This window comes from Notechis scutatus, chromosome 4, assembly GCF_049901735.1.
Source record: "Notechis scutatus isolate UNSWTSFEM ecotype Mainland chromosome 4, rNotScu1.2, whole genome shotgun sequence".
Taxonomy (NCBI): Eukaryota; Metazoa; Chordata; class Lepidosauria; order Squamata; family Elapidae; genus Notechis; species Notechis scutatus.
In genome coordinates this window covers 46,805,277-46,829,456 of record NC_142012.1, presented here as the reverse complement: position 1 = coordinate 46,829,456, position 24,180 = coordinate 46,805,277, and the positions used below count along the sequence as shown (strand labels likewise).

Sequence of the window (24,180 nt, the reverse complement as noted above, 5' to 3'; positions counted from 1 at the left end):
TAACAACCGATTTGGTGATTGTGCACTTCACAATCAGGGATGCTGCTTTTACAGTGCGCAGTTGTGCCAAACCGATTGCTCATGCCCACACAGGTAGCTCAAATCCTCCTCCTCCTTCAGAGAAGTTTGGTGTGCATTGCTCATCTTATACACAGGATCATTTGGAAGAGAGGCTGCACTTGAAAAGACGTGAAGATGGGCCACTCTGTTTTGGTGGAGAGAGAGGCATTGATTGGGCTTATTTCCTAGGATGGAAGCCTTCCGTGTTCTCCTTATTTTGAAGGCCAGGCAAGCTGCAAGGAGAGGAGGGGTGAGGAGAGGCCGGGTGAGACCCCCCCTTGATGTGATGTCAAGTTGGCCACACCCACCCAGTCACATACCCACCCAGCCATGCTTACCTAGCTGATTATTAGGGTAGAGAACCAGCTGTTAAATTATTTGAATCCAACCACTGGTTATACCCGTAAAAATATGTTGTCTACAATAGTTAGAAATTATGAGAGTTGTGCTCCAATTCTTCTCAGGGTTTCCAGTTTGAATAAGGGTGGGGTGCACAGTAATGGAATAAAGAAATAAATCATCTTGTATATGCAGTTTCCTATGTTTATATTTAAAAAGTTATTTCATCTAAATTGAGCAGCAGGTAGATTTTAGGCCAGTAATATTATGTTTTTTATCTGCAACATCCATACAAAGTTCTGTCCCAAAAAGTTACATGCATGGGGATAGGGTTGAGACAGCAAGTGAAGAAATGTGTATAATGGCATAATGTCATAAAAATTTAGTCACTTGTATCAGATGTTGGGATAAAAGTACATAAGGATGGATTTTGTACCATGACATTATTTTGATAGAATCCTGGTTTGATGACAAAGCTAAGATTGCATGCTGTTCAATCTTATTAAGCGGCTACTAGAGCAAGGGTTGGTACAGAGGAAAAATATTTTATTAACATTTTATTAAAGTTTAAAATTTAGCAGTTACTAGCTCGATACCCATGCTTCGCTACGAAACTAAGTGGTCGGGCTTAGTTTTGGGGAAGGAAAATAAGGGGAAAAAAATCTGCCTCTGCCTACCATCATCCATTGGTATTCATCTGGCTAGAGTTGAGGACTGTTTGGAAAGTGAAACAGTATTTGCTGGGTGAGCAAGAAGGAGACAGCAAGGAGCCTGGGTGGGGCTTAGCTCAACTGTTCTGTACCAAAGCTGTGAAAGTAAAACTGAAACTGAAACTCCTCTCCTCTGCTTGTGTTTTGCATTTGGAATGGATTTCTTTTCAGGTGGGGAGAGGGAGTAGAACTCCTTAGAATCAGAGCATGTTAATAATTATATACGAAATACTAATGCTCTGATGGTCATTTTGAAAAATCCTTTCTTAGTGAGCACCTAGAAGTCAAAAGGAACATATGTGCCAAATTTAATGTTTGTAGGCTGTACGGTTCTGAGATTTTGTAATGATGCATGAGTGGTATTTCGCTTTTATATAGAGAGATTTAGAAGATATCAGATAACAGATAATTAGAGTTGGAAGGAACCTTGTAGGTCATCTAGTCCAACCCCCCACCTAAGCGGGAGACCCTACACCATTTCTGACATATGGCAGTCCAATCTCTTCTTGAAAGTCTCAAGTAATGGCGCTCCCACAATTTCCAAGGGTAAGCTGTTCCATTGGTTGATTGTTCTCACTGTCAGAAAGTTTCTCCTTATTTCCAGGTTAAATCTCTCCTTGTTCAGTTTCCATCCATTATTCCTTGTCTGGCCTACAGGAGCTTTAGAAAATATCTTGACTCCTTCCTCCCTGTGGCAGCCCCTCAAATATTGGTAGACAGCTATCATGTCTCCCCTGGTCCTTCTCTTTACTGGACTAGCCAAGCCCAGTTCCTGCAAGCGTTCATTGTATGTTTTAACCTCCAGTCCCCTACTCATCCTGATTGCTCTTCTCTGTACTTTTTCTACAACAGAAAAAAAACCTATATTTAACTTTGCTGAAATTGTTAGCAAACAATGGATAAAAATAAAGACTCTAAAAAATATATTGTTAAAAGTTGTGTTCCTCTTTTGCAGAAAATATAATTAAGGTACACTATAATCTTATTATAATAAGCAGCACCAATGTTATTGTTATATATCGCTACTACTACATTACTACTATAAGCAGAACTGCCTGCAAGAAACTTAGTAATCTCCACAGTGTTTTGTTGCAGTCAATAATTGTGGAATAGCTAAGGACAGTCCTCTTGATGATTTACTCCTGGGACTATTTATTAGGGAATGGTTAAAACAATACAAAAATGGAAACAAAATCTAATGAGATATATTTCTCATCATAGATTGGTTAATTCTTTTTTCTCTATTATTTATATAAGATATTATTTATATAAGATGTTTTTTACAGTTTTCATTTGGTATGGGTTTGCAACTTCCTAGATAGCATGTTTGGTTTCTATTGGCAAAGTCACTGTAAACACATTGGTCTTGCTTAGTAAGTCAAAAGTATAACAGAGGATCTTGAATTGCAAATATTTATACTGTTGCATTATGAGATGCTAGGCAACAACCTTATATACTGTTGTTAGAGCTTTTAAAAAGATTTAGACAGCATAAAGCACTGAATTTGTGTTGACATAAAAACATTGGATCGGGCTAGAGATCCATTCTGTATCATAGGATTCACAAATCCATTTACAAAGCCCCAAAGCATGACATGAGAGCAATACCTTTTTTCAAAAAATAACTCAAGCTTGGTGCAGGCTTAGAATCAATATCATCCACTTGTTCATTTACATACGTACTTATTTAGTACTATAGTCAAAACAAATTATAATAGGGATTCTGCTCTAGAATTATGTATTATGAATATAATTACATTTTAAATATTTTTTAAAAATATGATTTGTTTCCTTAGACAAGTAAGGAAGCAGTTAAAGACGTATTGTAAATAATTAAAATATGATTAAATGCCGAGCTTCTTCTAAATTAACCATGTGATACAGCCAAAGAGCAACAAAAGATTGTTTCCTATTTTCAAAATCAGTTTACAATTCTCCATAATTTATATTTTGATGAAAGAGAAGTAATATATACTTCTCCCTGTCAGAGAAATGCAGCCAGAAACCTTGTTCTTGGTGCAGATTATTTTTTTTTTTTTGGATGCTGTGAGTGAATTTAAAATAATTTGAATTCTTTCTATAAAAATGCAGAAATGAAACTAATAGAATTCATTTTCACTTCATGGGCAGGAAGCGAAAAAAATTCGTACTTAGCAGAAGCTAAGGTTTATTATAACACAAGGCTGTATTTTCTGCTATTAACAGACATGTCCATTATTTCTTCTTAAGATATACATAAGGAAGAAGGAGAAAAATAAACAAAAAAGAAATTTTCCTTGCTTGGTCCTTCTTTTAATAGTAGTTTCCTATATCACCAAGTAAATGATAACATCTTTGCTTTCTACAGAAATAAAAAGTCATGGGTGAAAGTAATTTATACTCTTATGCTGCATACTTAGAGTACTTGCAGTGTACATGAGGCTGATTTCGAAGATGACTTGGTCAGTTAGGAGTAATATATAATATACAGCAACCAGAGTGCTGGCAAGTAGATCCAGCCATTACAAAATAACATTATTTGTTTGTTGCCAGTTGGCTGCCAGATCCATTTCAAAATGTTGGTTTTTAATTTTAACTGATCAAGTTCTATATATTTCTATACATCACGCACCACCTAATTCACAATCTGTCTATCTGTCCAACAGAAATGTCCACAGAGTATAGTTTAAACAGTCAAGATAGTGATCTTGATAGTGCAATGGTGGATAGGCCTTTTATATATAAAAGCCAGGCAGTGCTTTCATTCCACCACCATGGATATCACCAGATCTTTGACCACGTGACGAGGTCTGCTGCCTAGTTTAGTAACCAAGGTCTTCTCCAAGTACCACATGAAGTGAGGAGGATGTGGACCAATATTCTTCAAATGTGACCCTAATTCTATAGAACAAACTGCTATTGGGTACAGTTTGATTTTTTTTGAAGTAGATTTTAATGACTTTAAGGCCTAACTGAAAGGGAGGACAGGCATCTTTTTTTAAAAAAAATGTCAATATTCATATAGCATGGTTAATGTCACAGTTACAATATCTGATATTCTTGAACATTACTCAGAATCATGAGATTGAGGTCTAGTAAATAAACAAACAAATAATTGCAAGGATGATCATTTTTAGTAGAAAACAATCTTTCCTTAATTTAAATGTATATTTCAGTGTTGCTGTCATAAAATGTTGACATCGCCCTTATTTTAGGTATAATAGGTTACTGAAATAAGTTACTGAAAGCAATTTATTATTATTATTGGTTGCAATCCAACAATTTCATTGCTCCTATGAGATCTAGATGAGCAACTTCACTGAGAAGAGTTTTTGTGTTTCTGTTAGATATGGATAAAAGCCTCTTCTAGCACTTCCACTAGTTGTTTGGAGAAATCAGGAGTACTTTTGTTCATGCGCATATTCCTCTATACTGTAAGAAATATTGTATAAGCAAAGAGGTCAAGGAAATGAGAAGTAACGCTACTATATTATTTTTAGAAGGGGGAAGTTTTGTTGGATGACTCCATAAGTCATTTTAAAGTTTTGCTTTAAAAAAAGAAAAAACGGTGACTATGTCAACACTCTAATGAGATTTCATTAGTAAAGTAGCATGAGAAAGCGATATGAGTCTGGCTCCCAGCTTCAACTAGTGTTATCAGTGTTCTCATTTGCAAGATCTCCAAAATAAACAAGTTAGGAACAAGCAAAAGTACAAACATACACACCAGAACATAATGAAAAAGCAATTTATCAAGTTATTTTTTTTTTCAGGAACTGATAGTACAGACTTGTTTTGAAATAATCTGTCTGATAAAGAGAATTGTATAATTTAAAGTCATTATTAGAATTGCATTTTGGGGGGAAACTTCAATACAACAGTTAGGTCAATAGCATCCCTAAGGAATATTCCAGTATTATAGGACTCAGGAAAGCCAACTTTAAAGAAATCTTATTTTTGCTTTAGTGAAATACATACACTCAAAGAAATGTGATAGAGACAGTAAATTATGCTTTTGGGCACATCATCAGGTCATTATATGTCATCAGGTGACATATTGCAACTTTATTCTCCTTCGCTAAACCGCATATGGGAATAGCCAGTGTGTGATGTATCTGGCCATGAGTTTGACAGCCCTGTTTTAGGCTAAAGTCATTCTAATAATTTACAGGTTACTAATCTGTTAATACTTGTAGAAGTAAGAGACCTAGTAAGAGTACTATTTGGTAGTAACAGAGATTTGCCTATGCAGTTCAAATTATTGTCCAAGAAGAAATTTATAGCATTTTTAATTTATTCATTTCTCCACACAATTTAAAGCTCCATTTGTCAAGTCATTCTTTAAAATAATATAATGCTAGCAAGAAAACACTGAATTTAAAATGTGTTAATTGTAACATTTGATCCTTGATGCTTTTCAGAAATAATATATTTCTCTTCCTGACCATGTATTGATAAAGCTAGTTCTCATTCAAAGCTTGATTCAGTAGTCTTTTAGCACAGAGCTTAATGCTAAATCATAAACTTTACCAATTTGCCCACTATAGTCATAATTATATAGTATTATCTACTTCATATTCTGCATGAATTTCTAAAACTCCTAAATTCATGATAGTTTTGTAATAATCCAGACTTCTCCTAGAGATGCTGGTTTCAAAGATTTTTAACTTGGAAACACACTATCTGCCTTCTAGAGCTTATCATTTTTGTTGTGCGTTCAATTAGCAACTGCAGCTTATGTCTCAAACTTGGACTTTGTAACATCAGGTGTCAACGTTCCAGCAAACCTCCATTCCAACCAATAACTCCGCGACAGACATCACTCAAAAGTTCTCTTTTATTTGGATAGTATCTAGCACAACTGGGGGAATCCCAAATCTGAAAATTCCAGGCTTCCTTGCAATAATCCAAACTGTAAATCCAACCCACTACACCCATCATTACATCACATGCCCCAATCATCATCCATCCCAACTGAAGACCTCCCCTCACATATGTGCACAATAGCATGATCTTGAACTACAAAAAGAATGTTATTTTGTCTGACTACATTTACCCCAATAATTTCTACCCTCCCACTTTCCCAGGCCCAAAATGTGGCAGCATGGGAGCATCTGGTTTCAATATGGCTTCCAAAGTTGACATAGGGTTTTGTACTGTTGGAGTAAAACTTTTAAAAAACTAAATAAACTTTTAATGAAAAACCAGAAAATCTACGTACTTGGGCTCTACGTACAGGAACAATTTTTTTTTTCTACATGTGATCTAATAGCACAGGAACCAGGAAGAAGAAAAGGTTGTAAAAAATTATCAAGATATTTGGGGGCCTTTATAACTGGCTATTTATTCTTTATAGTTGAGATATTTAAGTATGTCAGCAATTCTATTGGTATAGAAAGTTGAAGAAACATATATTTAGTCTTTTGGACTTAAATGATGAATTGCTTTTTTTCTTCTGAACCAAGTCTGTTTGTGGTTCCGTCTTTTCTCAGGATACAAGATTCTTACCATTGTTTTAACAAATTAGGATTTGCTTCCCTCTTTTATTATGATGCTCACTGTCCTCAATAATGAACTTTACATTCAGCTAACCCTAAATCAGCCGAGTATTATGTTTCACATTCTTTATTTGCTGAACTGTCATTTGTATTTTTTTAAAATGAGTACTAAAAATACTACAGCATTTCACATGCAAAAGCAGGAATGACTTTTTAATTTTATAACCACTGTGGTTACATATAGCTTTGTTGTACCAAACAACTGCCCACGTTTTCATAAACTATAGAAGATTTAGATTTAAGCCATATTGAAATGATATTTCAAAATAAACATGCACAAGACTGCAGCATTAGTACTGAACTATGAACTTAGAAATCAGTGCTGCATTTAAATTACGTTCCATGTAAAACTAGCTGCAGAGAAACAGTTTTTAAAGAATTTATTAGGTTAGGAAGATTCCCAAAGGTATCAATAGCTTATATGAAGAGTATTTGTTTTAGTTATTATGTCTTAAATTTGTTTTTCATATATGTTATTGGTCACAAAGAATCACAAGGCATAGGCAGCATACAATTGTAAATAAATATTATTTTACTTATCATTATTTATAATGATATGGGAAACAACACATTATACAATTTTATTGTATTTCTGCATTCTGGTGCTTTTTATTATTTTTTTACATTTATTTTCCATTTAACAGATAACAGATAATCAGGGTTGGAAGGCACCTTATAGGTCATCTAGTTCAACCCCCCGCCCAAGCGGGAGACCCTACACCATTTCTAACAAATGGCAGTCCAATCTCTTCTTGAAGGTCTCAAGTGATGGCGCTCCCACAACTTCCGAGGGAAAGCTGTTCCATTGGTTGATTGTTCTCACTGTCAGAAAGTTTCTCATTGTTTCCAGGTTAAATCTCTCCTTGTTCAGTTTCCATCCATTTATTTATTATTTTTCTTAGATTTATAAAGCCAATGCTGTAAAACAATGCTTGTGTTACTTAGTTACAAGATGATTATAAGGGGATTTATTTTCACATATTGGCATTGATTTAATAGGAAAATTCAGCAGAAACCATGCACCAAGCAGTATTTACTCCCCAAACATGACACTGTTCCTGAAGTATCATTTTCCTCTAGTACTGCAGTCACAGTACTTGGCAACCTTAGTTTGTGAAACTCTCAAATGTGAACAAGTGTGAATGATAAGAGCATGTGTTGGATCTCACACCTGTATTTTGTTCACTAATGGAAACAGCTGAGAAAATGAAATATTACTTTTCATAAATGTTATTGGGAAGGAAGTTGTTTTGGCTCAAACAATTAATCATTAATTCTGGCACATTTAACACAGAGCTGGTTTGAACATGTCAGCAATTCCAAATGACCTTGTAACTGTGATATCTAAACACAGTTTGAAACATATGGTATCTATCACCATTGAAATGTCAACAGAAAGTTTCCATTAGTGTCATTCCTGGAGATAGGGTTAGGACAACCTCACAGCAATAATTTAAATAGAAATGAGTATATGTTTTATAAAGTGTTTGAGACAAGTTTTTATTTATTTAGAATTGTTATAAATCCATTGCAAATATACTTTTCTCCACTAATAAATACAATAACTACAGAGGTATAAAATGTAAATCTGCAAAGAAAAGAAAAAGAACATTTGGTAGTGGAATGGTGAGTTTGATTATCAGGTTCATTTTGTTCCATTATGAACAAGAATCTTTTTGTTACCCACTCTCCCCAATTTGGACTCTAGCTATATTACCGTGGAAAGTGGATTTCATGTTCCTGAGAAAATGCCAATTATGTTTCTCAAAGGTGAAACAGAAGGCTCAGTTTGGATACTAATGTTTGTGGCTTCCCTAAATGTCCATCCCAACAGCAGAAAATAATGGATAATACAATCAAACAGATACCATGTGGACTACTGCTCTAATCAAATTTAATACAGCCCTAAGGACAGATGCAAACAAAAATATTTAATAAAATCAGTATTACATTTCTATACATATGTATAACAAAAAAGTAAGTGTAATAGGATCCTAAAATAATTAAGGACAAAGATACTAAAATAAATCCAAATAAAACACTATTATAAGAAGTTACAAACCTAATTAATGATGTGGCATTTCATACAAATGTTAGAATGAAACTGGGTGACTTGAGGAGTTATTTTTGAGTCCTTGTTCAAAAGAAGTAACATTAAATAGAAATTCCACTCCCCATCTGCAAATTTATTCAAGGCATGATGTATAAAGGTCTGATTATACTGTCCCCTTTATTTAGGAAACAGCATAATAGCAAATGGTTTATTATTTCTGTCTAAATACTATCACCATATGGACATAGCCAAAATTGCAAAGGAGTACTCTTAAAACAGGGGTGTCAAACTTGTGTCATCATTGCCTTGTCGTGTGACGTATCGGGACTTTTTCCCTCTTCACTAAACTGGGCATGAGCATGGAATTTGACATCCCTGACTTAAAACATCCAGAAAGCATGGAGGGCATATTAGCCAACCCAAAGTAAAGGCCCTAAAAAAAATTAAAATTGGTAGAGTGGATAAATAGAAGGCTCTTTGGAAACAAATGAAAAATATTGGATTGTGACACATAGTTAAACTTGTTTGGAGATCACTATCCCAAATTCATTGCTTAAGGGAAGGTCTAGTGTTATTAACATCTAGCAAGCACATACTCTCTCTCTCTCTCTCTCTCACACACACACACACGCACATCAAACTAGATTTTTATTTATAATGAAATTGTGATTATTTCAAAGTAAATGTGCATGTGCATTACATTAGGAAAAAATGATTTTCTTCCTTTGATGTTAATATCTGTATTGTGAGACTTCATATGATATAAAAAACAAATTGCCTTTTGTTGTGTTTATTTTTTAAAAAGTCCTTTAAATTGTAAAATGGAGGAAAGACCAAGTTTATTGCTTGTTTCATGACCAAAGTAATGCAACATGGTTGTTATCTAAACCGCTAAGTACTGTAGGCTTAGATGAATGTAAAACCTGCTACATCCTGTCCCTCAAACTTGCCTCTGAAATTGATATTATTATTAGGTGCAAAGGAGAAGGAGCACTTGTCCAAGTTACCACCTTTTTTTTTTCATTTAAAGCTAAACATTCTAAGATTGAAAAGAGAGGAAATACAAAAATGCTGGGGAAGAATAATCAACATTTCTGCCAGTGTTATGGTTCAAAGATCCCAGTTCCTGCTCCTTTTCCTGTCGCTGCTTTAAACACAAAATCTTACTGTCTCTGAAATATAAATTAAAATTAAAATCTCAGTGTTGTTCACACAATACAGAAATGTACAAAATGTAAACAATTATTTGTACTGCAAATGTGACTTGAGCAAAAGCCATTTTACACCTTGAGGACAAATACCAAGGCTAAGGCACAGTTAAACCCAGTGATTTTTGTGCCAAGCTATTTGTTGGACTGTGTCACAACTTTAAATACGATAGACTTAAAATAGTGAAGTGGCTTGTAGATTGAGTGTGTTTATAACTACAGGCATCCCTCCCTATATTGGCAGCCATCCATAACTTGCCCTGAGTCACTCAAGTTTTTCAAAGGCTCATAAAGACTCTTGCTATAGCTACTTGGTCAGAGGTACTCAAAGTTCTGTTTCATTTATGGTTTACTAGTTCCCACCTCTTGCTCCAAAATGTGGCATGTCAAAGCCTGAGGAAATGAGAAACAAGATTTTCCTGCTGCATACCTGACTGGTGAACAGAAAGGTGGGAGACACTTTCCCCATCTTACCCCTGCAACATAGCATAAATGTGGAATGTCCCTTTAATGCCAATAGTTGAAGAAATTCTTCCCAAGTGTTAGCATAGCATAGTAAATTTTTTACTATTTATTTGTCCTTTTTGGGAGTGCCTATTCTACCTTTCATTTCTTATCTTTCAGTATATTACTATATATAAATATCTCATTTCAAATGGAGCAAAGTTCTGTGTATTTTTGATAAAACAGTATCATGTGACTCAATTTGCAGAAAAAATGTGGGAGCGCCATCACTTGAGACTTTCAAGAAGAGATTGGACTGCCATTTGCCAGAAATGGTGTAGGGTCTACCGCTTGGGCGGGGGTTGGACTAGATGACCTACAAGGCAAGGTCCCTTCCAACTCGGTTCATCTGTTATCTGTTATATGTTAAAATCAAGAGGAAAAAAAAACCATTAAATGTCTTTGTATTTTTGCTTTTTAAACTTTTATTCAGTTTATGTGAAGCACTCTTTAAAATAAGCACTAGAATTCCATGTAATAAGTGTTTTCTTTTTTCCAGTTGCTATATAGTACCATCTGTGCTAACAAGGAGTCCTACTCTTGAGAAGCTGTTGAAGATTTCTCCTTACCCTTGAGAAAATTAGGGGGGGGAATGTTTCTCCACTTTTCTTCCCCACAAATTGAAGAAACATTTGAATGAACATTTGTGCCTATCAACTATCAGTTAATTTTACAGATAAGTAACTGCAACTTAACAACTTATTCTGGCCCAGATATAAGTTCCCAAGCTTCAAATTGTTATACATCTGAAGTATTCTTTCCCAAGTGCAATTCAAACAGAGAAAGTTGAGAAGCAGCAGAACTCTGTTGGGCTGTTCAAACTGGCAAGGAGATGAAACAAAGTTTTCCTTGAGTGCAGCTAAAAAGCACAGTAAATGTTGATGTTGATTAAATTTCTGCTGATACATTAAATAGAAGAAGGCAAATTAGTATTTTTGCCATGTTATGATTTCTCAAGCAAAGGGCAAGTGAATCATCTAATCTGAGTCATTGACAGAAACTAGAACTGCCAGATTTTACTTGATCAGGATAGGCTGTTCAGCCTTAGTTGCTGCTGACATAATAAACATAAAGAGAAACTTGGTTAAGTCTTGGGTGCCTGGGCCTGTTTTTGCTGACTTCCACAAATGTATTGATTCACACATGAGGCTAACAACAGGGGATTTTATAGATGCAGAATTAGCCCAAAGGCACAACCTGAGACCTGCATGTAATCCTTGTTTTTTAAAATGCTTTTTTGAGTTCTTAATCTAACCTACAATCCCAAATAGATTTCTAAATTCAGACAAGGTTGACTGGGAGCTGCCACTTAGCTGATTTTTAATGTGGAGAATGAAGTAGTATATTAGACAATTAGTGTATAATCACATTCATTATATTCCACTTTAAATAAAATGAAATAAGTTTTATCTATTACCTTTTCAGATGTAACTAGGCCTCCTCCAGTGAGTCATAGAGATATAATGTATAAACCCACTTCTTATGGCTTAGCACAGGGGTGGGCAAACTTTTGGCTCGGGGCCGCATTGACTTTTAAAATTTGACAGACGGCCAGGTCAGCACAAGATTTTTTGGGAATCGCCCCCACCCTTTCCCCCTCTTCTCCTTCTTCCCCTCCTTCGGAGGCCCCTGAGTCAGGAGTTGCTGCCGCTGGCGCGGCTCGTGTGCGGCTCCAGTCCCGCATTGCCTCAGGAAGGGAAAGGCAAAAGGAAGAGCCGCGGCGGTGCTTTGCAATGGCAGCAGTGGCACCGGAGGCTCAGGCTCAGCGGCTCCTGGTTTTGCCTTTCCTTCCCAAGGCAATGCGGGACTGAGCCGCACGAGCTGCGCCGGTGGTAGCAACTCCTGACAGCCCCAGCCGGACACGGGCGGAACTGCCTGTTGCTGCTGCCGGAGCACCGCCGGTCGCCTCCTCCAAGCAGCCCGCCCGCCCACCGGGCTTCCCCTCCGCCACGCGGCTCAGGGCCAGGCGCAAGCGCCCGTGAGTTAAAGGGAAGCCGAAAGTTGCTGGGAAGTTGCTCGGGTTTCCGGGCTTCCAGGCTTAAACTTTGCATAGGCAAAGTTTGCAGGCGGGAGCGTCTTCCCGCCGAGGAGTGGGAAGGTTCCGCCTGGCAGGCGGGCGGGCGGGCTGCTTGGAGGAGGCGACCCGGCGGTGCTCCGGTTTCCCCTCCGCCGTGCGGCCTCGGGCCAGGCGGCGCCCGCGAGGAAAAAGGAAGCCGCAAGTTGCTGGGAAGTTGCTCGGGTGCTGGGAGCAGGCTTTTAAAGTGCCGCCGAGCAGGACCGCCGAGCCGGGAAACAGGGCACCAAGGCAGGGCAAGGCTCCACCAGCAGTGGCCTAGCTTTAGGTGGCTCCAAGCAGCCCACTCCAAGCAGCCCGCCCGCCGGGCGGAACCCTTCCCGCTCCTCGGCCGGAAGACGCTCCGCCTGCAAACTTTGCCTCTGCAAAGTTTAAGCCTGGAAGCCCCGGAAAAAAAGGGGATCGGCGGGGACTCACCTTCAGAGAGGTCGCACTTGAAGGTGATTTCGAACTCCCAGCCGAGGCCTTTGCAAAGTTCTTCTTTCTCTTCCTACCCCGACAGTGCTCCGCACTGTTTTGCAGCTTTGGGGCCATGCGGCGCAGGGCAATACGCCATGCCCAGCGATTTTTTTTCAGGGGCGGGCCGGATTGGACAGACCAACGGGCCGGATGTGGCCTGCAGGCCGTAGTTTGCCCACCCCTGGCTTAGCAGCTAGAAATTCTTCATGTGCAATGCTAGAGCCCACTGTAACTACATAGCCAAAAAGGCATTAAGAGCTGTTAACCTAATCTTACGTAGCTTTTTCTCTGGTAATATTACACTAATAACTAGAGCATACAAAACATTTGCTAGACCAATACTAGTATACAGCTCATCAGTCTGGAACCCACATTACGTACCTGATATTAACACAGTTGAGAAAGTCCAGAAATATTTCACAAGAAGAGTTCTCTACTCCTCTGCTCGTTGCAGAATACCTTATGCCACCAGACTAGAAATTCTAGACCTAGAAAACCTAGAACTATGCCGCCTTCAGTCCAATCTAAGTATAGTATATAAAATCATACATTGCAATGTCCTACCTGTCAATGAATACTTCAGCTTCAACCATAACAACACAAGAGCAAACAATAGATACAAACTCAAGGTTAATCGCACCAAACTTGATTGCAGGAAATACGACTTCAGCAAAGAGTGGTCAATGTCCACACCTGACTCTGTGGTTTTTTTCCCCCAACCCCAAAAACTTTAACCTTAGACTATTGACCTCACCCCTTTCCTAAGAGGTCTGTAGGGGGCGTGCATAAGCGCACCAACGTGCCTACCGTCCCTGTCCTATTGTTTCTTTTATTTTTTTATTTTTGTTATATGTATCCATGTATTCATAACTATGTTTTTTACTTATGCCTATTATCTTGTAAGCAATTGACAAAAATAAATAAAATAAAATAAAATAAAAATAAATAAATAAAACAGCCTTAGAAAATCTTGGTAGACTGATTTGCAGATGTCACTTCAACATCAAGGGTGGGATTCTACTGATTCGGCCCTGTTCGAGTGAACCGTAGCGCCGAAGATCATCTGGGAGTGAACCAGTTCGCTCCAATAATCTGCTGTTGGGCCCACCTGGGCTCCCCTACTGACCTTTATTTCCTGCTTTTGAAGGGCAGCTGCTTTGCGTGGCACAGCAGATTGCCACGCGTCAGCTGTTGAAGATACAGGGAGAGTGCAGGATTGCAGGAGGTGAGTAGGAAAGACTCTGTGTGCGTGCAAAGTGTGCATTTGGCACGTGCATGCATGCAAATTGTGTGCATGCACGCAAAGCACGTCCACCAAGCCACACCCACCGAACTGGTGGTAACCACTTTGAAACCCATCACTGTTCAACATTCCTTAAGTTAACATGGAAAGCATGTTTAAATGTTACTATTATGTAAATAGAACAATATTTGTGCTTGAATGTTAGGTGAATCCCAGTCAACATCCTGTTAAGCAAGGCAATGTGTTTTTATTGAAGTCAATTATGCAAAAGCTTTGTATGAGCAATGGTTTTTCTGTTGATTATAGCCTCCTTTTCACCTACAGATCACAATGTATACATTTCTGTATATAACCCCACTGTGACCTTAGTATTCCTTTGCTACAGTTTTATTCTTTGACCATGTTGTAACAAAGCATTTTTACCAACCTATCTAATTACATACTGTTGAGATTAGACCTTAATTTCCATTAATATTAGTTGATAGTCAACAATTTAAAAACCACCTCTGTGAATGAATCTTAATTAGTCCTTAACATAGGTGGGGCATATTTTCACTCGAAAGCTTCTATTTTGGAAATATAAATCATCTTGACATATTCAATCTTTTATGACAATTTGTGTGAACACTAAAATGTGGTTTTCCAGTATGCTTGCTGGCAAAAAGCTAGCCTGGCTTAAAGAGATACTGTTCTGTTCCCTGTCTAAAAGTAGGGAAATAGTTTTGTCCACACTAAAAGCCTGGAGGAAGGGGAAAAAATCAGTATCACCAATCCTTGGTGCTATGATCTCTTTGAAGTTTGGAGAACTGCAGAAAACGACCTATTTTTCCTTGCTTCCCTGTCAAACAGGCAATAGACATAGGGTGGGAGTAGAATCCAGTTGCTCCCCTTTTGTATTCATTACCTTTCTTTTCATGGTCCAAAATGGGGTTGTTTCTTTTGATCTTATAGAATTGGATAAATGGCAGTAAAGGGGCCATGATCTCTACTTCTCTCTCTGCTCTTTTTCTTTTAATTGTGGATGGCAAGGAAAAGAAGGAGGGGGAAGCAGAAAGACAGGTAACTCCAAATGACCATCAGAATTAGTTTTCTTGTTTTCTTTTTCTGTAGTCCATCTCCGGTAGGCCAACGTTCCATTTATTTCTTAGAAAAAACAAAAAACTCTAATTTGCAATGTTTAATACTGATTATATAGACTGAAAATTTTACCGAATTGCTTGTCTGAAAAAAAAATTAGCAATAGCACTTAGACTTATATACCGCTTTGTAGTGCTTTACAGCCCTCTCTAAGTGGTTTACAGAGTCAGCATATTGCCCCCAACAATCTGGGTCCTCATTTTACTGACTTTGGAAGGATGGAAGCCTGAGTCAATCTTGAGCCGGTCAGGATCGAACTGTTGAACCATTGGCAATCTGTCGTCTTCAGTCAGCAGAATTAGCCTGCAATGCTGCATTCTAACCACTGTGCCACCATGCAGTTATACTCTTCTTGCCTGTTGCCTTGTTAGAGAAACTAAGTGACATAAAATTAATAAAAAATACGGACAACTTTTTTTTACAGTGGCATCCCTTGACTACTGTTTTCAATTCACATATAGATATAAAAAGACACTTCTAAATAATATTTTTATATATGGATTGGATTGAAATTCCTTATAATTTTATTTTCTAAGATTTAGTTTTTGTCTTCTGTAATATAGTTTAGAAATGCTTTTAAAACAATTTTATTGCAAATTAGTATGGATGTATATACTTACATTAGTGTAATAAAAATAATACTATGAGATAGGCTGGGCTAAGAGACAGCAACTGGTTCAAAGTCAATCTGAATTTTCATGGCTGAGAGTGGATTAGGAACTGGATATCCCATAGCTGATCTTTCCTTAACCTCTATACCACATTAATTCTGATTAAAATGTTTACTTTGTGGTCCTTCCTTACTACTTATTTAAAGTGTTATCCACCATTTTGGAGTTGGCAGAATACTAATCCAATATGACAGTTCAAATCCCTAACTTACCTCAGTTGCCAATCACTTGATATATTTAAAAAGATTGTGTCACAAAGCCTAATACATATCTTGAAGCATCTTGAGTATCAGAACAAGAGAGAGAGAAGATACTATTTTAATACCATTATAACTAAGGGCAGCTGAAGTCTGTGTCAGTCATGGGCAGGAATTGAGATGAAGACAGTGTCATGGGGACAAAGGAGGAAATTACTAATGTCAAGCAATTTTTTTTACTATGTTTAAGTTCAAGTAGAACGATGGGCTACATCAGGTACAAGTTTAGAATGATAAAATAAAAGTGCATCTCCTTATATATTTAGTCAATAACACAATTTAGCTCAAAGGAGATAATAACCTATATGTTTCTTAGTCTTATTTAGAGAACACTAATTAAAATCAAATGTGCTTTAGTTAGACATGATCAGCAAGTTCCATTAACTTTAATGAATCTTTTCTGAGAATGTCTATGGCAAGGTCTAATTTATTATTAATAACATAAGCAAAAGCTAGTTATGTGCTTATTCTCTAAGGTTGCAGCTCTATAAACACAAAATTTGGGAATTGGAGCAATTAAAATCAAACTGACATAGTTCTGAGCTGAGATTAAGCTGTTAATTCACTGAAATGTTTTCTTTGTTTATTTTCGGATTTCTAAGAACTTTTGATTAAGTCAGTGTGTTTGCCCTTGGTACCACACCATTTTTAGTGAGTCACTTGAGCTCAATCTAAGACAACATTGCATAATTAAAGAGGCATTCCTCCTGAACTTTTCTGATTGCATCATTAGGCAAGTGTGCCAGATAAATTTACTAAGCCTTAGAATGTCAGAAGAAATATGCTTGCAGGAAGGCAAAAGTACTTGCTAAAGTGGTTTTTCTTTTTGCTGGATGAAGTGAAGCCCGTTCTAAAGAAACAGGAAGCTCAGATTCAAAACACAGTTTGCTTTGGCATGAAGATTCACTTTTTCAGCAGACATTTTCATCATGATGAGTATGGTAAGATTCTTTCAAAACTGTTGATTAGAACTATCCTCTAAAGATAATGGAAGGGAGACATCTTGTGGTGAATTTAGTACTATACTATTAAAAATGTTAAACTGACATTTTTAGAAAGGGATTACTTGAAGGGATTACTCTGAATCATGTTATCTATACATAAGTACTACAGACAGTAGCCCTGAACAAAATGGCACAGCAATATATATTGAAAAAAGACCAGAAAGCATGAACAGAAGAGATGATTCCACCAGGCTGTCAATCATTTGGAAGCCTGCACTCACAAACAAAAAAATATCCACACCACAAGCCAGGCAAACACCTGGGCACAAACAGATCCCCCTGATACCTCCAGCTCAAACACACCCCAACCAGGCACCCAGATGAAACCCAGCTTCCTAACTAATGATAGCCATCCATTTACCCGAAGCCAAGCTGCACTAAAGGCCTCCATTAAAGTAACACAATGCTGCCAGCCAATCAAGATACAAAAAGAGCCAAAAACAGACAGAAGATATCAGAGACACCCATCAAGCAGAACACAGCAAACTCCGAGACCAATAAACACAGACCAAGACTCCCAACCAATCAGGATGAAGAAAAAACCATTCTGGCACAGCAATAGGCTGCCCCAAATTTAAATCTGAAACCACTGTAAAAGTCTGACCCACAGACGGACACAATACAGAAGCCTGATGATGGCAGATGAGATTCTGCTGAAACGTTGCTACAACTTTAAAAGAACTACAATGACGTGGGAAAATACCCGAACCAAGCCGAACACCATACATGTAATTACCGTATGTAAAACTTAAGAAAATATATATATATATACTGATTGGAATATATATATATAAATTCATTTCTTAAATAGATGGAATTCTGATTTTCATAATTCAGCTGTTCTTTGTTTTACTGAAACCTGGCTTAATCCACAAATTCATGGGGATAACACCATATACATCCCAGGATTTCAGACATTTAGATCAGATAGAATTGAAGAGACATCAGGTAAAACTAAGGGTGGAGGATTATGTTTATATATCAACAACAGTTGGTCTCAGGATATAACTATAATATATAAGTTTTGTGATGAAAACTTAGAGACTTTACACATCAACTGCAAGCCATTTTACTCTCCACGTGAGTTCTCCTCATTTCTCCTCAAGGCATTACGAACTCTTGCTGATCAAATTATGGAAGCTGAAGCCAAACACCCAGGTTCCCTTCCCATCATTTTAGGAGATTTCAATCAAGCAAATTTAAAGAAAGAGCTCCCAAAATATTTCCAGCATGTAAATTGCCCCACCAGAGGCAAAAATACTTTAGACCACTGCTACACAACAGTAAAAGATGCTTATAGGTCTTTACCACGAGCAGTTGTGGGACACTCTGACCACTGCATGATTCACCTTATACCAGCCTACACACAAAGACTTAAAACCATTAAACCAACAATTAAATCAGTTAAGACTTGGTCGGATGAGGCAAAGCTGAAACTCCAGGCCTGCCTTGATTGCACTGATTGGAATTTTTTGAAGATGCCTCTGCAGACCTAGATGAGCTCCCAGATACTGTAACATCATATGTTAGCTTCTGTGAAGACTTAGGTGTACCAACAAGGAACCTGCAAATATATAGTAACAATAAACCTTGGTTCTCAGGTAAACTTAAGTAGCTACACCATCCCAAAGAGGAAGCCTACAGAAAAGGTGACAGAATGCTATACAACCAGGCCAGAAACATATTAACAAGAGAAATCAGAGCAGCAAAAAAAAAGCTACTCTGAAAAGTTAAAGAATCAATTCTCAACAAATGAACCAGCAAACATGTGGAAAACTCTTAAAAACATCACTGGCTTCAGCAAACCTCTTTCCCAGGCAGAAGGAAATCAACAACTAGCAGATGACCTGAATGTGTTTTACTGCAGGTTTGAAAAGAAACTACAGCCACCTATTCTCCACAACCCACATCTCAAACACACCAACAACAGCCAACCCTCCTACAACTGGCCCCAATCCATTGGGCTCACAACCTCTGGTGATCACAGAAAAAGAAGTGGAAGAACTATTATACAGACAGAAGCTAGGAAAAGCACCAGGGCCAGACCAGATAACTCCTTCTTGCTTAAAAGTCTGTGCTGACCAATTGGCCCCCATCTTCACCTGAATCTTCAATAGATCACTAGAGATGTGCTATGTTCCTTCCTGCTTCAAACGTCCCAGTGCCAAAGAAGCCCTCCATCAAGGAACTGAATGACTACAGACCAGTTGCTCTAACATTTGTAGTTATGAAAATATTTGAAAGGCTTGTGCTGTCCCACCTGAAAACCATCACAGATCTGCTGTTAGATCCCATGCAGTTTGCATACCGAGCCAATAGATCGACAGATGATGCTGTTAACATGGCTCTGCATTACATCCTACAACACCTTGAATCTCCAAATACCTATGCAAGGGTCCTCTTTGTAGACTTCAGTTCAGCATTCAATACCACCATTCCAGACACTCTTCTAAGTAAATTAAACCAACTAGTGGTACCTGAACACACTTGTAAGTGGATCATAAACTTCCTAACAGACAGGAAGCAGCAGGTGAAGCTAGGCAGAATCACATCCGATACATGTACAATCAGCACAGGGGACCCCCAAGGCTGTGTGCTATCTCCACTTCTCTTCTCCCTATATACCAATGACTGCATCTCAAATGATCCATCTGTTAAAATACTGAAGTGATATATATACACAACAGTGATTGATCTCATTCAAGACAACGATGAATCTGCATACAGACAGGAGGTTATACAACTTGCCTCGTGGTGTAACCGGAACAAACTGGAACTGAACACACTCAAAACCATAGAAATGGTGGTAGACTTTAGAAGAAACCCTCCCATACTATCACCTCTTACAATACTAGACAACACAGTATCAATAGTAGAGACCTTCAAATTTCTAGGTTCTACTATATCACATGACCTAAAATGGACACCTAACATCAAAAACATCATCAAAAAAGCACAACAAAGAATGTTCTTTCTGCGCCAACTGGGAAAGCTCAAACTGCCCAAGGAGCTGCTGATACAATTCTACAGAGGAATTATTGAGTCTATCATCTGCACCTCTATAACTGTCTGGTTTGGTTCTGCAACCCAATAGGACAGACACAGACTTCAGAGGATAATTAGGACTGCAGAAAAAACAATTACTACCCACCTGCCTTCAGTTGAGGACCTGTATACTGCACGAATCAAAAAGAGGATTGTGAAAATAATTACAAGACCCCTCACATCCCAGACATAAACTGTTTCAACTCCTTCCCTCAAAACGACGCTATAGAGCACTGCACACCAGAACAACTAGACACAAGAACAGTTTTTCCCCGAAAGCCATCACTCTGCTAAACAAATAATTCCCTCAACACTGTTCAACTATTTACAAAGTGTACACTACTATTACTGTTAATCTTCTCATCACTCCTTATCACCCATCCCACTTGTGATTGTAGGGCTGTAACTTTGTTGTTTGTATCCTTACGATTTATATTGACTGTTTCCTAGTATGATTTGATTGTTGATTGTACCCTATGACTGTCATTAAGTGTAGTATGTTATGATTCTTGATTCTTAATGAATGTACCTTTTCTTTATGTATGCTGAGAGTATTTACACCAAGACAAATTCCTTGTGTGTCCAATCACACTTGGCCAATAAAGTATTCTATTCTATTCTTAAAGTATTAAATTATTGGAATCTCTTTGTGTGCTTAAAGCAAACATACATAAAAAAAACACCAGTTCACAGCTAGTTCAGTCTCCATTATACATTGCATAATGATGACAAATGAGCATGTTCACGTAATTTTCTTTGCAGCAATAGTTTATCTTTGTATAACTTCATAGTTTATCATTGTCTTCTTTTGCATGTTTTGTGACTGTGCAACTTTTCCTACAATCTCACACAATATCTGTTTATTCATTTAGCTTTTTTGAGATCAGTTAAGACCAGCCAAATGCTGCCATCTGCTGAAAATTGTAGTTGTTTACAGATATAAATGTAATTCAAAGTGTTTTCAGAAGATTAGCAGGGACAGCATTGTTGGAATTATCTGAGTCTTGTCTTATTACTTCATTGTTTACAATAGTTGTCAAAGGAACACATTATTGTGAAAAAGATATAGTCTAACAAATATAATTAACAATTAAAATAAGTTTAATGAAACAAAATATAGCTGAAACAATAACTTACCATCCAACAAAAAAAAAGATGATCTGTTTGATAACAAATGTATGTAGGAAACACACCACAGTACTAATGGGGGACTTTAACCACCCTGACATCAACCAGGAAATAAACTCTATACTGAATGGGAGATGGAAAAGGTTCCTTACCAACCTAGCTGACAACTTTGTCATTCAAAAGATAGAGAAGGGAACTAAACAGACAACTATGCTGTACTTAATTCTTACTAACAGAAAAGTGATTGAGGAGGTTGAATTTGTAAGACAATGACCATGTCATACTGGAATTCAATATAATGCAGGCACAAGCAATAGAAAATAATCAAACCAGTGTCTTAGACTTTAAAAAAGTTAATTTTAACAAATTTAGAGAGAACTTGAGCAGGATTCCATGGATGAATATATTAAAGAAGAAAACAACTCAAGAAGCTTTGGAGACTCTGAAAAATATGATTATTAAAAGCCCAGTCCAACTCAATACTACTGAGAAAAAAACCAAGAAATCTAAGAAGAAACCAGCATGGTTACACAAAGAATTTTCTGATAAACTGAAAGAAAAAAAAAGATAAGTACAAAAAATGGAAAGAGGAAATACTAGCAAATATTTGAATCTGCAAAGATGGTATATAAACCGAAGTTCAAAATGAAGCAAGACTTATAACAAATGTCAAAAATAATAAGGTTTCTTTCCACATATTAAAAAAAGAATAGAATAGAATTCTTTATTGGCCATGTGTGATTGGACACACAAGGAATTTGTCTTGGTGCATATGCTCTCAGTGTACATACAGAAAAATATCAAGGAAATAATTGGTTCACAAATGAGAGAAGATGATAAGAAAGTAATGGGCAGTAGAGAAAAAGCAGAGCTGTTCAATTCATTATTTGCATCTGTCTTCACAAAAGGAAATATAGCCCATCCTATCAAAAACAGGATGAAATAATGAAATAGGTTAAGACTCATTAAGATTCTTAACAAATAAATGTGGGATTAATAATTACTGCTTTAACATCCTTACAAATCAATTGTTTCATGATCTACTTCAATAATGTTTAGTTGCCAATCTCACATGATTGATTAATAGTTCATCGGTTGCTGTGTTTTATGCAGGGGTGGGATTCAAATTTTTAACAACCGGTTCTGTGGGCATGGCTTAGGTGGTGGGCATGGCTTGGTGGTCATGCTATTGGCTGGGTGTGGCCCACTCAATATCACTCACATCGAGGCACGCATCTCCTCGCCTGGCCTCTCATGACTGTGGGGATGCTGTAACAGTCGTAAGTGTGAACAATGGTCATAAGTCACTTTTTTCAGTGCTATTGTAACTTTAAATGGTCACTCCACACAAGCAAAGTACCAGCAAAAGAGGGAAAGAAAACTCCAGAGAAGTTCCTGAGATAGGAAGTCTAGTCCTGCCAAAAATGTAATAAGGGTTAATGGACAGGCAGTTTCTGTAAGCAACACCAGAATATTTCCTTACTGCCTTCCTTACAGGATTAGGCCAGTAATTTCTTTTAACTGGTTCTCCGAACTGCTTAGAATGTTAACAACCGGTTCTAGTGAATAGGTGCGAACTGGTAGAATGTGAACATTTCCCCTTTAATTTTCTAGGATCGATTACATTTTCCAACTTTTTGAAATAGAATTAGGTAAATGCTTGGCTAGATAATCCTGATTTTAAAAATGGTAGAAATTCTTGTACTGTGATGACAGGTGGTGAATCATAGTGATAATATATGCAATCCCATATAAATAAAATACTTTGAATATTTCATTGTTTAGCTGACCCAGACCATATTTTATATCTGGGATGGTGCGTTAATAATAATATGATTCCCTAACTGTGAGTCCTTGGTACTCTCTGAGTTTAGTTGTTTGCTTGCAAATCTTTCATTACCCAATATTAGGGAATCCAAGAGAACTGCTAACTGTTCATCCAAGACATAAAAATCCATCTCTTAAAATGTTCTTTATTTTCTTAGCATTTGCTTTCCTCAAAATTTCATCTAAATTTGCTTTCACATTGGATTAGGTATTACCATCCACAGGGAAAACAATTTTCTGTTTTAGACATTATACTTTTGACATTTTGTAGTCAGTACCTAAAACAATGGTGACAGACTGAGTAATTCCTGAAAAAAATGTGGTTTTTATTCTTGTTTTAGGACAAAATATTTACAATTAGATGAACTTCATGGCTGCATACATCTTAACACCTCTGTCAGCAAAACATGTTCAACAGTAGTGCAGAATATAGAAATAAAATAAGAAGAAAAAACATGCATAACATTTTCATTGGATTTTACTAAAAGGAAACACTTCTAGACATAAACTAGTATTTGTTCTTGTCTAGACAAAATTCACAGAAATATTTGCTTTAAAATTACAGACATAATAAATACACTATTATATCCATTTTATTTGTTTGTTCCTTTGGTTGGTTGTCACATTTTGAGGAAGCTGCTAGTGAAGTTCACTGTCACACAAGCTACTGTATTTAATGTTTAATCTTCATATGAAAAGCATATGACACAACTTTATAAGTACCTCACAAGTAAACATCCAAAACTGTAATATATAAGTCAGTTTTCTTCTCTGATAATTGCAAACCTGGGACCCAAGTCTTGTGCATATTTTATGGAGATGGCAAAAAAAAAAGCAATAATACTGAAGCATAACAAAAGATCAGTGTGAGCATCATTTTACAGCTTTGATCCAAATGTTTTCTTCAATCTCTTATTTCTTTCA

General features: G+C 37.1%; 1 protein-coding gene across 1 annotated transcript in view; it reads right to left on the bottom strand.

Annotated features, from left to right (window-relative positions):
• Positions 1-5,427: 5,427 nt before the first annotated feature.
• The window catches only part of GLRA3 (glycine receptor alpha 3), a 77,095-nt gene continuing 58,342 nt past the window's right edge, over positions 5,428-24,180 (bottom strand). The window contains exon 10 of the mRNA XM_087963295.1: positions 5,428-7,564. Within this exon, the coding sequence (XP_087819421.1) occupies positions 7,529-7,564 (36 nt within the window). The 3' untranslated portion in view covers positions 5,428-7,528. The remainder of the gene's footprint in view (positions 7,565-24,180) is intronic.